The sequence below is a fragment of the Symphodus melops genome, assembly GCF_947650265.1.
Source record: "Symphodus melops genome assembly, chromosome: 1".
Classification (NCBI taxonomy): Eukaryota; Metazoa; Chordata; class Actinopteri; order Labriformes; family Labridae; genus Symphodus; species Symphodus melops.
The window spans coordinates 50,870,730-50,886,550 of record NC_136691.1 but is presented as its reverse complement, the minus strand read 5'-3'; the positions used below and the strand labels follow the sequence as shown (position 1 = coordinate 50,886,550).

At 42.8% G+C, this 15,821-nt stretch overlaps 1 protein-coding gene across 1 annotated transcript; it reads left to right on the top strand.

Annotated features, from left to right (window-relative positions):
• Nucleotides 1-262: 262 nt before the first annotated feature.
• Nucleotides 263-14,983, top strand: ercc6l2 (excision repair cross-complementation group 6-like 2). The gene is made up of 20 exons (XM_079342628.1): nt 263-641; nt 1,022-1,449; nt 1,555-1,671; nt 1,761-1,954; nt 2,072-2,165; nt 2,991-3,058; nt 3,262-3,469; nt 3,583-3,723; nt 3,922-4,038; nt 4,151-4,270; nt 4,357-4,428; nt 5,244-5,389; nt 5,565-5,660; nt 5,807-5,906; nt 6,120-6,272; nt 7,024-7,122; nt 8,860-9,850; nt 9,928-10,082; nt 11,026-11,183; nt 13,334-14,983. The coding sequence occupies exons 1-20, from the start codon at nt 611-613 to the stop codon at nt 14,538-14,540; spliced, it is 4,695 nt and encodes a 1,564-aa protein (XP_079198754.1). The 5' UTR covers nt 263-610; the 3' UTR covers nt 14,541-14,983.
• Nucleotides 14,984-15,821: the final 838 nt, after the last annotated feature.

Here is a 15,821-nt window from a genome sequence, read left to right as displayed (position 1 = left end):
TTAGAAGAAAAAAAACAGGCGATACTTTTGATTTATGTTTTTTTTTTGTGTCAGCATAAGATGTAGACCTGAAAACATCAAGGACTGTTGAGTATAAGTCAGAGGAGGAGTAGATGGGAGAATGAGATAAGAGCAGGAGAGAGGAAGAGAACAAGGAAAATTCTGACAAGCACTTTCGATACTAACAAGCACTTTCGATACTATGTCCTAAAGTAAGGGGGTTTTTTTTGGGGGGGGGGGGGGGGTAAAAAAAAAAAATACGGTATGAAAACAAATACTATGATTTTATTAAGAAGATATTAGATTAATCTTTAACTCATAGTTGCCTTTTAGATATATTATAAGTAAGATTATAGTTGCTTCGAAAGTGCGGTGGTGGTTGTTAAAATACATAAACATTGATCAGGCAGCAGTGGGGCTGGGACTGCTGTGTTTCTGCCTTTTTAATCAGATAAATAAACTTCAAATGAGATGATAAGTGAAAGAGACTAATCCAGGATGACAAGACGAAGACACAGCGCTCGTTTTGTTGCATCTTAAAATGTTAGCTCGGCTAACCCAGCTTGCTAGCATGCAGCAGTGAACAGAAGAAGAGCTGGAGTGAATCCTGATGATGGCTTCAACTTCTGCGGCTGGAAAAGGTTAGAAGAATTGCCAATTTTTAACCTTATTTTGGGTGATGTTTTAACTGTTTTGCAGTGTTTTACAATAATAATTTATTCGTAGAACACCTTTTTACGACAGGAGTAGAACGTGGTTTGCAGAGTCAATTTAAAATGCATTAAAACTTTCGAGGTCGTAAATACATAAACATCTGTCGCATGAAATATAGATTTAATAAGTAAAACTAATAGTTTAATACTAATGTATTTTATCAGTGTGTGAGGGATTCGATATTTTTGAAAAGTATTTGCTATTTGATTTTTTACTTAAAAAAATCGTTGTGTCAACCTTCTCTGTGTGAGCTCTCGTTGTATTTCATAAAGCACAGTTCACTAATGCAGAGCTTATGAATGAACAGTGACGTGGCATGAAGGTGACAGATGTCTGGCTCCTGACCCTAGAGATGGCACCCTGCGAGAAACTACCATCAGGAGAATGACCTCCTCCACCTCCCGTGACGATGAAACCGTAGTGTGGGTGATCTTCACTGACGGCCGTGAAGACGAAGAGGAGGCGGAGGAGGAACCAGTACCCGTCTCCAAACTTGTGAGACACTGCTCGGATCGCTTCACCCAGGAGAAACCTATGTTTCCCAGCAGCATCACAGACCCCAGACAGTGTGTCCCTTTAGATCTGAACAGTGTTGAAAGAGACAGAGTCCCCTACACCATCAATAGATACCTGAGGGATTACCAGAGAGAAGGCATCAGGTTCATTTACAGCAACTACATCCATTCAAGAGGTTGTATCTTGGGAGATGACATGGGCCTGGGAAAAACTGTGCAGGTACTAAGTGCAATCTATTATCCAAATTCTTGAAGTGGTTACATTTATCTTCACCTGTTTGTTTCTCTCGCTTTTGTTCCCCCCGCCTCTCTGATATTATTTAAGGTCATTGGTTTCCTTGCTGCTGTGTTGCACAAAACAGGCACATGGGAAGACGTCGAGAACAACAGGCCTCAGTTTCTGCAGAGTCAAAAGCCCTGCAGGGAAAGTAAACCAAACAAAGTGGGTAATAAAATGAGTTTCTTAAATGTAAGCTGTAAATCTACAGAAATAAATCCAACATTTTTCGGTGTTTCCATGATCTTGTGTAGGTGTTCCTCATCGTGGCCCCACTCTCAGTGCTTTATAATTGGAAAGATGAGCTGGACACATGGGGTCACTTCCAGTGTGTGGTGGTCCACGGGCTGAAGAAAGACGAGGAGCTGGCTCGTATCAAGAAGGGACGCACTGAGATCGCTCTCACAACCTATGAAACTCTGCGTCTTTGTCTTGATCAGTTTAACAAGTGAGAAACACACTGGTTTTGTCTTAACACATTATTTCCCTATGATTATGTATGTTGGGCTTTTATTTTTTTTTAAAGATATTTTGCACTGTGATTAAAACCTCTCACTTCATCCAGCATAGACTGGTCTGCTGTGGTCGTGGATGAGGCCCACAAGATAAAAAATCCAAACTCTCAGATCACTCAGGCCATGAAGGATCTAAGATGTAAGGTCAGTGAGCTTTATGGTATATCATGTTGTACGATTATGTCAGTATTCTGTCTTACTAGTGATCAATAGGAGATCAGTAAATGAACTTGAGCTTGTTAAGTCTTCTGGCTACTTAAAGCACCTTTTAGGCTGCAGGTCACACTTACCCATTCACACACTGATGGCTGAGGCTGCTATGTAAAGGGTCCATAAATATTAACTGTCGTCATTACTCCAAAACCCAGTCGCTTCATCCCCACTACTGCTGCCTGAGCACATATCACACATAATGTATGCACACACAGATAAATGGCAAGAGCATAAATTATACACACACACACACACACACACACACACACACACACACACACACACACACGGACGGTTTCTTTTTGATTGTCTTGTTTTATTTTTTCATTTTATTCTGCTGCCTTGGTCTGCATGTGACCTATATAAGTCCTCTGCCTCCTTCCCCCTTGTCTTCCACCTCTGAAACCCCCAACCTATGGATAGAACAGCTATCCCAGCAGGCTCATGATTCTTTAGCCTGAGCTAATCCCATTCATACACAATAACACGCTGCTGCCGAAGCAGTAGGAGCAAAGCAAGTTCAGCATCTTGCCAAAGGACACTTCAAAATATGACTGCAAGAGATGGGGATCTGATCCCTGACCTTTCTGTTGAGAGATGACCAACTCCACCACTGAGCCACAGCCACCCCAGTTCCTATGACTGTTGTACCAAAACCACATGTAAACTTGCTACTATCAGAATATAAAGCTTAGAAGTGTAAGCTTGCTTTTAGACCACGTTCTCATGCTTGCCTCATTTTTACATTTCTATCAGATCAGAATTGGCCTCACTGGCACCATCTTACAGAACAACCTGGAGGAGCTGTGGTGTGTCATGGACTGGTTGGTAGAGAGACTTTTATGCTGCAATACATTTTCATATTTCACATTTTCATATTTAAAACTACTTTTAAATGATATGTTTTACAATTTGCCACCTTTTGTATGTCGTAGTTCAAATAAGTTTTACATTAATTAGTTTTTGGTCATGTGAGAATTGTTTACTGAAAATAAAAAGTTTTTGTATTTCTATGTATTCTATTTAGGGCTATACCTGGTTGTCTTGGAAGCTTGGGTCATTTCAAGAACAAGTTTTCAGATCCAGTTGAACAAGGTCAGAGACACAGTGCCACCAAACGTGCTCTAGCCACGGGGAGAAAGACTGTCGGAGCTCTGGTGAGGAAGATTTCCCACTATTTCCTCAGAAGAACTAAAGCTCTTATCAAGGATCAACTGCCTAAGAAAGATGACAGGGTAAGAGTGATGAAGTGAAGCAGCCTCTCTAATCTTTTAGAAACTACAAATACAACCTTCCAATATCATACTCTCCAGATGACAGGGCTTTGATGTCTGTTGTTTGCTCCTAGGTGGTCTACTGCTCTCTCACAGACTTCCAGCAGAGCGTGTATCAGGCAGTGCTGGACACTGAAGATGTGACGTTACTGCTGAGGTCTTCAGAGAAATGTGACTGTCAAAGTGAACGCACTCGCAGACGCTGCTGCTATCAGGTTAGTTAGTTCAGCTCTTTTCTGACAGTGCTGTATGTCATGTTTTGTGTTGTTTCAGCCCACTCTCTCTCCTCCTGGTTTATGACTGTATCTCTTAAAAAAAAATACATAAATAGCCCCCCAAAAAACGTGAACAAAAATAGAAAAATAGACAAAAATAGAGTCCCTCAATTAATATCAGTGTTGTCGTTTTTGCAGGCTAACTCAGAAGGTGTTGAAATAAAGGGGCTTTACTTTAGTTACCTGGCCATTTTGAGGAAAGTTGCCAACCATGTAGCACTGCTTCAGTCCACTGCTGGCACCAGCAAGAAACAGGTGAGAACATGTGACTTGATATTCGATTTAGAATGAAACACTTATGAGCACTGAGACCTAAAAGTGCTTGGATTGATTCGGTTATGTATAACAACTCATTTGCTTCTTTAAGGACAAGTATGTTGGAAAAGTTTGTGAAAAAGTGTTCCAGAAGTTTCCAGAGTTTGTGCAGAGATGCAAAGATGAGTCGTTCGAGGCTTTGTCGGACCCCATGTACAGTGGAAAGATGAAGGTAGATGAAGGCCTGTTCATTGGTGTTTCAATGCTGTCTCACTGTCTTTGAACAAACCAGTACTCTTTGTGTGTTTACTTTTGCAGGTTTTACAAAAGCTGCTGAAGTATTATCTGCAAAAGAAAGATAAAATCCTTGTTTTTTCTCTGTCGACCAAGGTGAGAAGAGCTTCTTCTTCTGCATGTGCCCACACAGCGTGTTTGTGTTTGTCCCGCGTCAGGTCTCCATCCAGCCACCATAAAAACAAACTTTGAGTGATTTCATGAAATGGAAATGAGTCGATGCTCACAGTGATGTCATCTCAACACAGTTAGTGAGAGTGCGCCTGCTGCGTTTAGAACATTACAGTCAGTCACATCAGTCCCGTCTTTCAGTGCATGAACAGGCTTGAAAACATTTTAAACAGCCACACGTGTAGAGGGAATGGTTTATTCATGAACTACATTTTTTTAAATGAGCTGTGTTTAGATTTTTAAGATTATTTGACTCTGCTGACTCGATTTAACACTCACCTGAGAATGTTAGACAACGCTTCTGGCTTCTATAAGGTCATGTTTTAATGACTTGATTTACTCTCTTTGGTAATCACAGAGTCCTCACAGTTTTTGACTGCACTCAGTGTTACCTCGACATTACGACTACAAATAAGCAGCCCTGCTGGATACACTGTTTGTCCATCATTAACCTTGTATCTGAATACATAAATAATGAATCAATCTTCATTTTCATAGGAAAAAGACAACAGTTAAGCAGGTCAGGTCAGTGGCAACACATCCAGACAGACGGCAATAATGGTCATGTGAAGACAAACATTAAAAGCACATCATTAAAAAACAATCGTTGAAAACACTGAAGCCTAAAAGAAAAGCTTAGCACAGCTCATCCAAACCCTTAACCTTGACGATGAGCTGGAATACATACATTTTTGTTTTATCTCTTCCCAATACTTGGTTTTATCTTTTTAACCCATCAGCTGTTGAATGTGCTGGAGAGCTACTGCATGGCCGAGGGGCTGGACTACAGCAGGTTGGATGGAGCCACCAAATCCAAAGAGAGAGTCCAGATTGTGAAAAAGTTCAACAGCTCCTCTCACATCAACCTCTGCCTGGTTTCCACCATGTGAGTCAAACGTAAAAAATACAGGTTTTTTTAATGTCAAATTAAACGACTTGATTTGTGAACCAACAGTGAAGACACCAAAGCTTTGCAAACATGGGCTGTATTGGGAACACCTCCATCATGTCAAACATGCAAAACTCTGAATTCACAAACATCTGACTGTGTGTTGTTTTAGGGCGGGGGGTCTCGGTCTAAACTTTGTAGGGGCAAATGTCGTAGTGCTGTTTGACCCCACATGGAACCCTGCCAACGACCTCCAAGCTATTGACAGGTATGTTGGCGGCCATGTCAGATTTTACTCTTAATTTTAATATAAATATCTCAAAAATAATCATATTTTGTGTTTTTCTGTAGAATATACCAAACGTTTACTTTGACATGCATGATGACTGTTCAAATGTTTGTGTGTGTCTGCAGGGCATACCGTATTGGCCAGTACAGGGATGTGACTGTCCTCAGGCTCATCTCATTAGGGACTGTGGAGGAGGTTATATACCTCAGACAAGTGTACAAGCAGGTATCATGACTAATCATTAAGGGCACAATTGATGCACATCTTTGTATTTTAAGCTTCGCTCTTTTTGTGTGTGCAAACACTTGAACATTTAAATGTGATTGTGTTGCATGGAACAGACACACTCGCACCACAAACGATTCCTTCGGTTGACTGTTGTACAATTCAAGATGTCTCTATAAGTGCGTTCCTCTTATCTTCTTGTTCGTCTTACAGCAATTGCAGAGCTCAGTCATGGGTAAGGAGAGTGCGCGGCGGTACTTTGAAGCAGTGCAGGGGCATGGCGTCCACAAGGGGGAGCTGTTTGGGATCAAAAACCTCTTCCGGCTGCAGATTCAAGGAACGTGCCTGACACGCAAGATATTAGAGGTGAGGTAGCTGACAAGTTCATTCAGTGTTTGATATTTAATGTTGTAATGTATCAAACTGGTTCAACTCACTTTAGAATCAGAGTCACATAACGAGTCTTACAAAACATTCAACAAATCTTACAATAAATGTATAGTCTTTACTTATATGTGGTAAAATTAACTTAAATAAGTACTGACGTTTTTAAAATAGATCCTCATTGGCTGTTTGCACTCAGTGTTATTTCCTAGATAGTCAACCGACTATCTTAAATTTCTATTTTAAAACATCACTAAGTGCCTGATAAATTAAAGGGAAAAATATCATCTCTCATCTGTGATTATTTTTAAAGCCCTACGCTGACATGCATCCATTTGTTGACTCCATATTCTAGTAGCTCTTGGATGTATTCACCAGATCTTGACTCATTTTGCTTGCTCGGGTGTCTTTAATATCTCAAGAGAGCAAAACTTAAGTGTCCGGCAATCTAGAAAACAACAACAATGAGCTGGCCACTACGATAGGCCAGACCACGACATGCCCTGATGCCAAAGCCCACCGTGGTAAGAGGTCAACTAATTCTCCAGGGATACCAAAAAAATAAGTCAAGGTCTGAAGGAAACAAGGAGGAATGACTTCACAGGAAATCTGAGTAAATAGAATGTAAGGATGCATGCTGTCTAAATTACTACAGCATCCCTGAGTGGATTTTGCGTTTTATTGTTTCAGTTTGGATGGATGTATAATATCTCACTTTTGCTGCTCTTTTCAGAGAGAGGGACAAGTGGCGGCTGGGATCATGACAACCAGCACACACACGAGTGAAGAAAAGGAGGGGGAGGAGGAGGAGGAGGAGCCGAAGGGCGCTAGCGTGAGTAACTGTGGCCTTCTCAGGGACCCAGAACGTAGTGCGCTCATCTTTCCCCGTCCTTCAATCTATCTTCTCTCCCAGCCTGCCCGCCCTCTCATCCTCCTATTCCCATGTGAAAAAGGGGGGGAGGGGGTACCTCAAACAGGGACCTTCCTGTCTGCAGTCAACCCAACACTCATCTCTCATTTAGCTTTTTCCTGCCAAAGCTCTAATTTGAACTTTTTAATTGCTTCCTTTGTTCGTCTTTGTCTTCAAATCTTTTCATTATTTTTAGAGTCTATTCTAAAAACACAAACGTCCCATTTTTGGGAAGGCAGCCTCTCGCTTGACAAGATATTTAAAAACAAAGAAAAAAGAGAAAATAAAGCTGTAGACAGAATCAGGCTCCCATCCAGCTGTCGGACTTAAAGGTGGCTGTAAAATGTTTGTAGTTTCCTTTCAGCAGCTGTGGTTAGCCTGAGTTCAGGCGGCTACAAGTGATTCATATGGAGTTTTTTTTTTTGGTGGAAATGGAACAATCTTCATCTCACTGCTTTAACTCTGTCACACCATTATTCTACCACTGAAAATCTCAGCAGAAGTTTACTTTTTTCATGTGTTTCTGCCGAGGTCGTTTAGCCCCCCCCCCCCCGAATCTCTCTTCCTGCAGAAACCCATTATACCTGATTTAAGTGAGACTCGCCTCAGCTCTGTGGCTTTCTGTCACTGTAAAAACGAGTAGCTTTTAACAGGAGCCTTTTAATTTGATAGAGCATAAGTATGTGATGCTCACAATGCGGAAGATCACAGATGGAAACGAAAAACAATTATAGCAAAACTGAAATGATGTGAATGGTGATTGTTGTGTGAAACAGCTGGATGCAATCACATGGAGGTCCTAATGAAGAAGCAGACCACACTGAACACATTTACACAGTAATACTCCTTATCATTCTGTTCCCAGCCAAGTCCCCCCCCCCCCTTTTTTTTTTTGAAGCAGGGCTCCCGCTCCACAGAGGACATTCAGATTCTTTCAAGAATACAGAATTCACTGGGGTGCCTTTACACGCACAGACAGAGGCATGTAAAGACTAACATGCAGATGAGTCCAGCAGCGTCAGGAAAGAGTCATCTGTTGGGCATAGATTGTGCAATAAGAATCACTGTTTGTGGACACTAACACCAACTTTGTTTTCTTGAATTCAATTATGCTTAAGAAGACATATGTCACATTCATTTGAGGTATGACTCATGGTGCAAACATCTGCTTGATATGACACAATGCAATCTGTCATGGGCTTGACCACTGTCCCCTTTGAAGCTAAATCTTCTGCAAACTGTGTATACATGTCTCATTCTTGTGTGACCTACTGTTAAGTAGGCTTCCTGTGATTTCTGTGCAAATCTCATCAATCTTTCCGTAGATTTTATTTTTCACCTGGGGCGGGTGCGGCTCAGTTGGGAGTCAGGAGAACTCTTGCAGCCACATGTACGATGTGCACGACCCAGAGTCGCTCCCGCTGCTTCATTGACGCTGTATGAATGTGTATGTATGGGATGAGTTATTTCTGATGGTCACTTTAAATAGCAACCTCTGCCATCAGGGTGTGAATGGGTCGGTCTGACATGTGGTGTAAAAGCACTTTGAGTAGTCAGAACACAAGAAATGTGTTAAACAAGCTCAAGTCTATTCACCGTTACCTTTCTCTGTGCCAATCGACTTTTATTTACTTTTTTCTTTCTACATTTTTATTGAAGGATGTTGGAGATTGTCCGCGAACAAGTTGCCCTTTGCAACCCGTTGAAGCCACCAAGGAGAGCAGAGATGCATCAAACGTCCCTGGAGGCGTACTGGACTTCAGCAGTGGGAGTGAATTGGATGAAGAGGATCAGGGGTTTAAGAGGAAGATATCAAACCCCAGTACAGTGGACGGCAACAGGAGTGGAAATGCATCCTCTAGTCCTGGTCGAACGAGTCTCCTCCTGCAAGGCTTCTCCAAGCTGTTAGAACGAGTCAAAGGGAAACCAGAGTCAGTGGAAGGGGACAGTAGCACAGCTATCGAGGAAAGCCCCTCTGAGGAAGATGATGAAGATAAAAAGAGGGAGGTCATCTGCAAGAGCTCCAATCCAGGAAATGGTGTAGCCTGTTTGCCTACAAGAACCTGGGACACGTCCAGCAGTACAGACGGAGAAGAAGGGCCGAATAGTGATGAGAAGAGACTAAAGAGGGTTTCTGTGTTGAGAAAGAACGAGGATGCTGAAAGAAAGAACGGTGACATTTTACCTGCATACAAAAGGAAACCTACCAAGCTAAAAACCACAGTCCCAAAAGTGCACCGCTTTGAGGGATGCTCTGATGAGTCAGAAGATTTGGACATGGAGGCAACGACGAGGCCGAAGAGTGCAGCCTTAGATTCACACAAGAGAGGGGGAGACAGAGTGAAGGGAAGGCCGGACCGCAACAGAAAGAGGCAACGTGCGAGTGTCGGGGACAAGGCCAGCTCCAAATACACGGACGACATAGAGACATTCACATCGTCGGGCGATGATGAACACACTCCTCCTGTGAAGAAAGGAAGATCCCCAGTATGTTCAGTCAAATCTCCACACGCGCAAAGATCCAGAGTTTCAACGAGCAGCAGGACTGAGAGAGCAGCAGAGTCACCCGACGCTGTTCCCTTCACAAATCTGAAAGGTCAAACATCCCAGTCGTGCAAAGGAAAAGACGGAACTATTGACAGCGTGTTAGGTTAGATTCATCCCCTCCCTCTCGTCATTTGGGACTTCGTTATGTTCAACATTACTGATGAATGTTTGTGTCGGTAGGAGGCGTTCAGGAGGTGGTGTATACACACTCTAACCAGCGTGTGGTCGGAGGGAGCAAAGCAGAGGAGCGGATTAGCAGAGCGGCTGTACGAGACGTGTTCGAACGCAAGATGTACTCGCAGCTCCCGGCCAATCACCTTCTAGACGCCTTGGAGGTAGATATCAACTTAACTTGTGGTGTGGATCAGCCAATTCTTCAACCATATCGGGTTGTGGGTGGCGACCCATTTAAACGCATCTGCACGTCCAAATATGTCGAAATTTAAAAATGGAAAAATATTTTGTCAATGTTCGCTGGGATGCTCTCGAGATTTTTAGCGTGATGTGACGAAGTTTGGGGTTGAACTTTGATGACGTCTTGCCATCACAGATTGAATTAGAATTGTCAAATTAAATAAAGTAAAAAAAAAAAAAAACAAGAACACAAGAATTCCTGAACTCTGGCAGGATTACCCAGTAATCCGCTGACCTCTCAGCGTCATATGAACCTGTTCTCTGTCAGCGTTTGTCTGGCAGCTCCACGTTTAAAGACGCTCTGCCAGCACTGTATCAGACACAGATGCTCACTACAAGATGACAAGTTCAGTAAACACATCTGTTCTGTGTAGATTGAACTTAAACTTCGTACTGTGGCTGAACCACGAGAGCTTCTGCAGTGGATGGAACCTTTATTACGTTACATGGTGCTCTGGCATCAACCTGTAATCAAGAGTTTCCAGTTCTGATGAGGGAGCCGACAGGTGAACAACATTTTCAAAACATATCTCAACCAGTGGTTCGAAATAAGACTGTACTGTTCATAGCTCAAGGATGACAGGCATAACAATAGTAAGCACATAGAAGTAATGACTCTTATTCGTTATGGTTCCATTTGCCTTTGTAGGCCCTTTAAAGACATTAACATTCATTTTAGTCCGTTTCACATCTAAAAATCCTCACAGGGTCTTAAAGGAGGTTGCAGATCCTAGAAAAAGTCATATTTTGTGTTGATGCAGCGGCCTTAACCTACATATTATGTTTCTGTTAATGCAAGCTCCAGTTCAGCCTTCATCTGGCCTTTCCTTCGCTGACGTTTCCCCTCTCGTTTGATTGCACCAGAGCCTGTCGGAGAGCCCACCGGACAGTCCTCCACACCCTTCTCCTGTGAGACCTGAGCAGCCCAGTGTGGACCATCCAATCACCTTCACCGACAAGAGTGTGCGCCAAACCAGGCACACCACCTTCATCATTGGAGAGACTCCCCAGGCTATACGCAGGTATGGAAATGGTGTCAGAGGGTGTGACGTGTAACCTGGGAGTCAAACACACAGAACAGGAAAAAAGCATTTTTTTTACAGCATAGATTAATGTGTTTACAGCCTGGTAGAAAAAAATGAAATAGGTCTGACTAGTTCTTATCATCACTGGCACACGCTGATTTTTTAAAATGGCTCTGTTTGATTTTATGAACAGGAGCCTTTTTATGTTTTATTCTTAGTTAGGCGTGTATCTGACTTGATTGACTGGTGGGCGCTATGTTTGTTGTAAGGCTTAAAATCCGCCTCTCAGCCTGTCGTTGGGTTGATTGTCAGGATTTCCAACATGGCGGCTGCTGTCGATGAGCCTCCGGAACCCTCCGCCGTCATGGCTGAGGTCATTTAGAGTCCATTAATATTTACAGTGTACGGGTGTTAGCTAAAACAACAGGACGAAGAAAGTGAAAAAGCATACTTAAGATGTATAATAAACCCAGAAATATTATGAATAATAAGTGCATTAAAAGGTAAAAGAGGGAGGAGTTGTCCTCGGTAGACATTTGGACATGAACATTTCTGTAAAGTTTTGCATGGGAATAAACAAGTTAAAGAAAGTAGGTGAGGGAGTTTAAAGCCTGAAGTCCAAAGTGAAGAATTCCTGGCAGTTCAGGGAAGTAGGCCAAAATCTCACCACAGTTATGGTGCTGAGCGCCCCCACCTGGGCCTCAGGAATTGTGTGTGTGTATGTGTGTGTGTGTGTGTGTGTGTGTATGTGTGTGTGTGTTTAGTAATAGACCACCTCTGAGCTTTCCCTTCCACTGATTTCCCAGCATCATGCCAAAGATTACCCCGTTACGTTCAGGCCTAACAGTGCAGACGTTTTCCTCTCCACAACCACAACCCTCCTGAGACGAACCAAAAATGATCGCCTGAGGACTTCCAAAACCCACACTGACACACACACACACGTACACACAAACGTGTCTCAACAAGCATTTACACACGAAAAACACACCTCTGTCCTGCTGCATCACCTCCGCCCCCTACCTTCCCCAACACTCAGACACTCAGACACCTCTGCGGCTCCAATCTCACTCCCCAAGGGGAAGACTGCATCTCAGCTCAGAGACTCACCAGGGAGGGAAAACTCACACTAGTTATATTGATTTCCCCTCAATTAACCTCACTGTTTAATGATTTAAATCCACATGCACGTCTGGTTTTACTGCCGCTGCTTTTATTTATTGTTTTTCCACTGAAAGCCACAAACGGTAATAACACTACCAAAGTGCAGCTGTAGCACTTGTGACTTTGAAGTATTTCTGTCCCGGAGTCTGGTTAGACCAAAGTCTTAATGACTGCCAAGTAGCTCAGAAAAAAAACATATCATACTACAAGGCTGTCTGGATTTGAGCCTGAATAAGTTGAGCACTATTCATCTTAGGCTAGGCTTAACAGACGTGCAGAATGATCAGATTAATAGCACAGGCCTTGTGGCTTTTAAAAGAAGTTGTTTTACGTGTGCCTTAAAGCACATCATCACACGGCTGTTAAAGGCTTGGCTCTGATTGGTCCATCATGCATAGCAACAGTCTGCTGTCCCTTGAAAGATGTAATCATGACTAAACATGATAATGACATACGACGGTGTTTTAAAGGCTGGTAAATGTAACAGAAAATGTCAAAGAAAAAAACTCTTAATGTGCTTTCACACTTCTTGGAAAACCTTTTTGGTATCTACCGGAGGAGCTATGTATGTGACGCAAACAGCCAATCATTGTGACTTGGACTTTACCCTGAGGTTCTCCACCAAGAGCCCTGGTCATTTTTCAGCAGCAAGTCCAAGTGAGCCAATGAGAAGAAGAGAGGGTGTTGATAATTATATTCTGCATGACCATAGTGTGTCTGCACTCATGATTTAACTGCTGCATCAACTTTTCTGTTCACCAGTGTCTTCTTTCTGAGCTCTTTTGTTGATAGTATGATTCCGCCAACCACTCCTAGCATTGATGTAAAGGCATTCTTAATGAAGCATCATAAAGCAGACTCCGTTGTTTCATCCACCTTGTCCCTTTTTGACTTCATGTCTTACCGCAGGAGACCCCGCGACAGCTCTCTTGTCTGACAGTCAATATTCACACCGATATATGTCTTTGTGTTCTTGTCTCTAGGCAGCAGCTGGAAGAAATGGCAGAAAAGTTCAGCTTTCCCTCAGTGCATCAGTTTGCGAAGGAGATTCTGCAGAGAGACTCAACCCAAAGACTTGACTGGCTGCGACAGTATTACACTTCCCTAAACCGCCCTGACCTTGCTACAACAGTCACAAGCAGCTTCCCAAAGCCGAACCTCGCACAGGCTTCATCCTCTTCAACATCTTCCAAAACTGCTGCGCCCAAGTCTCCTTCAGATACCAGAACTGCACAGAAGGATGACACGAAAGCCAAGAGAAGAAATAAATACACCAAGAGAAGTCCTGAAACTGAAATGATGCAAAACATCCCACAAAAAAATGTTTCTGCACCACAAAAGAAGTCTAGAAAGGATGTTCGAGAAGCCTGTAAAAAGCGAAAGACTCGACAAAAGAATGTCCTAGAGCGTCTGAGTGATGTCTCAAGCCTGGAGTCAGAGGAGCAGGAGGAGGATGTGTGCAGTGCCAGAGGATATAAGGGGACAAAGAGAGCTAGTGTTTCTACTTCTGGAGCTTTCAGAACTGGTGGTGGTCTTGGCTTGGACCAGGCCGGCAGCAGTGGTCTGGGGTCTGGGGAGGCTGCTGCTTTCCTGTGCCGCACACACAGAGATATTCCTTCTTCTACGGACGTCAGCCATGGCAGGTCGGCGGTGATGTCCAAACCCACAGCGCAGGAAAGGGAGGGAGAGCAAAAACTGTCTTCAAGGACCGGTAAACCTTTTCAAGGCCAGGGGGCAAATCCTTCTCCTGCTTCGAAGGTCGCATCTCCCTCCAGTGATCGTTCCTTCCTCACAGATCTGATAGGAGACACTTCGGTCCTTGATGATTTGTTGAAGCCAAGACCCAGGGGTGCACAACAAAAGAGCGCTCCAAAATCACCCCCTGCATCATCGTCGGCCTCGGAAAGCAAACATCTCACCACCCCGCCTCCGTCCACTCTGAGAACTGACCCGGGTTCAGCACAGTCTCACACAACACTCGCACATCAGGCAGCATCAAAGGGCAACCGCAAAGACTTCTGGGATATCCTGAATGAGGGCAATGAAGAAAGCATCAACAGGTTAACAGATCCAGCAGAAGTGCAGAGGGTTTGCAACAGTACAAACTTTACAGTTAAAAAAAGATCAGAAGGAGAGGAGGAGAGAAAGACTCTGTGGAAGACTAACGAAAAGTTTCTGTGGAAGAAATGACCGGAGAGAAAATAATCGATTTCCAAAGGTTAGAAAAGGTTAGCTTGCCACTTTCATACTTTTTACTTTTGCAGGTCTTAAAGAGATCTTTAAAAATACTTGAATTGTTATTCATTACTGGTTTTCCTGCCTCAAAGATGATGATTTTATACCTTCAAAACATTTCTGTCTGGACCTTTTTTTTTTAAATCTTTTATGAGTTTTTACTTGCAGCGTGTTTTTTAAGTTTCTCATTTCATTATTGAGGTAATGGCACAAGGATGGCTCTTTCCTAAATAAAGAAGCTGTTAATCATTTATGACATTAATCCTTTATGATAGAATAATGGTTTATTGCTTTTTGTCTTAGAGTTGACATAAACAACCCACGTAGGAGCACTCGGATGTGATGTCACATAGTGTTACATTTTTTTATAAAACAATTAAATGAATCTTTAATGTAAATATGTGGCTGCAAGTTATGCTTTTTCTAAGTTCGAAAGTTGCTTTTTTTTGGTAATTTTTTCTTTTATCCTGACAGCTGAAGAGAGACAGGTATACGCACACATGCATACAGTATCATTATAAACAAAAATATCAATACACAGGTTATATCTGCTCAAGAAGCAACGTGTTTGAAAGAGATGCTGTAGCTTTTGAATGAATGTGAATAATGTTTCTCTGAAAGAAATGTCTCTGAAGTAGATGAAACATTCTTCTATTCATGGAGATTTATTAGAGACCTAAGAGTGTATTGTGGCCTTTTTTGCAGCAGCAGGTAGACCTGCAAATAAGATTACATTACCTAAAGGCCAATCAGGTTTTATCCCTGAGAACAAAGTCATCATTAAAGACGGTGGGTATTTTAGACACTCTGCCCCCTTTGAGCAGAGGTAGGATACAAAATAACATCCTCAGAAGTCCTGGAGGTCCGTCCCAACAATGTGTTGGTTACATTTTTCAAAAATAGCCAACACGTAAATGTGTGTGTACATATGTAGTTAAAGATCAATGTCAATGTTCAATCTGTTGCGGCATCTGATATTATGTGAAGTGTAGGAGAAAACCCAAATCTCAGGAGGAAATAGCCATTATCGTTATCAGACACCATGACTGCCATCGTGGGACAGTTGGTGTCCCTGCCTGCAGAGATATCACTTCAAACTCAACCGTCATGGCCGCTGCATCTCTGTCCCTCTGCACACCTCCCTGACCCTCGCTCTCCTCGAGAGTGTGCATATTGTGTAGATGTGGTGTCCCTGCTCAGTGTTCAGTCCCGTAATCTGATAGTCAGTGCCTTGAA

Excerpts from the sequence above, each read along its gene's own strand:
- ercc6l2 (XM_079342628.1), top strand. The coding sequence starts at position 611 with ATGATGGCTTCAACTTCTGCGGCTGGAAAAG. Across the intron at positions 4,271-4,356 it reads TGTACAGTGGAAAGATGAAG|GTTTTACAAAAGCTGCTGAA; the intron begins GTAGATGAAGGC and ends TTACTTTTGCAG. Across the intron at positions 5,661-5,806 it reads GACCTCCAAGCTATTGACAG|GGCATACCGTATTGGCCAGT; the intron begins GTATGTTGGCGG and ends GTGTGTCTGCAG.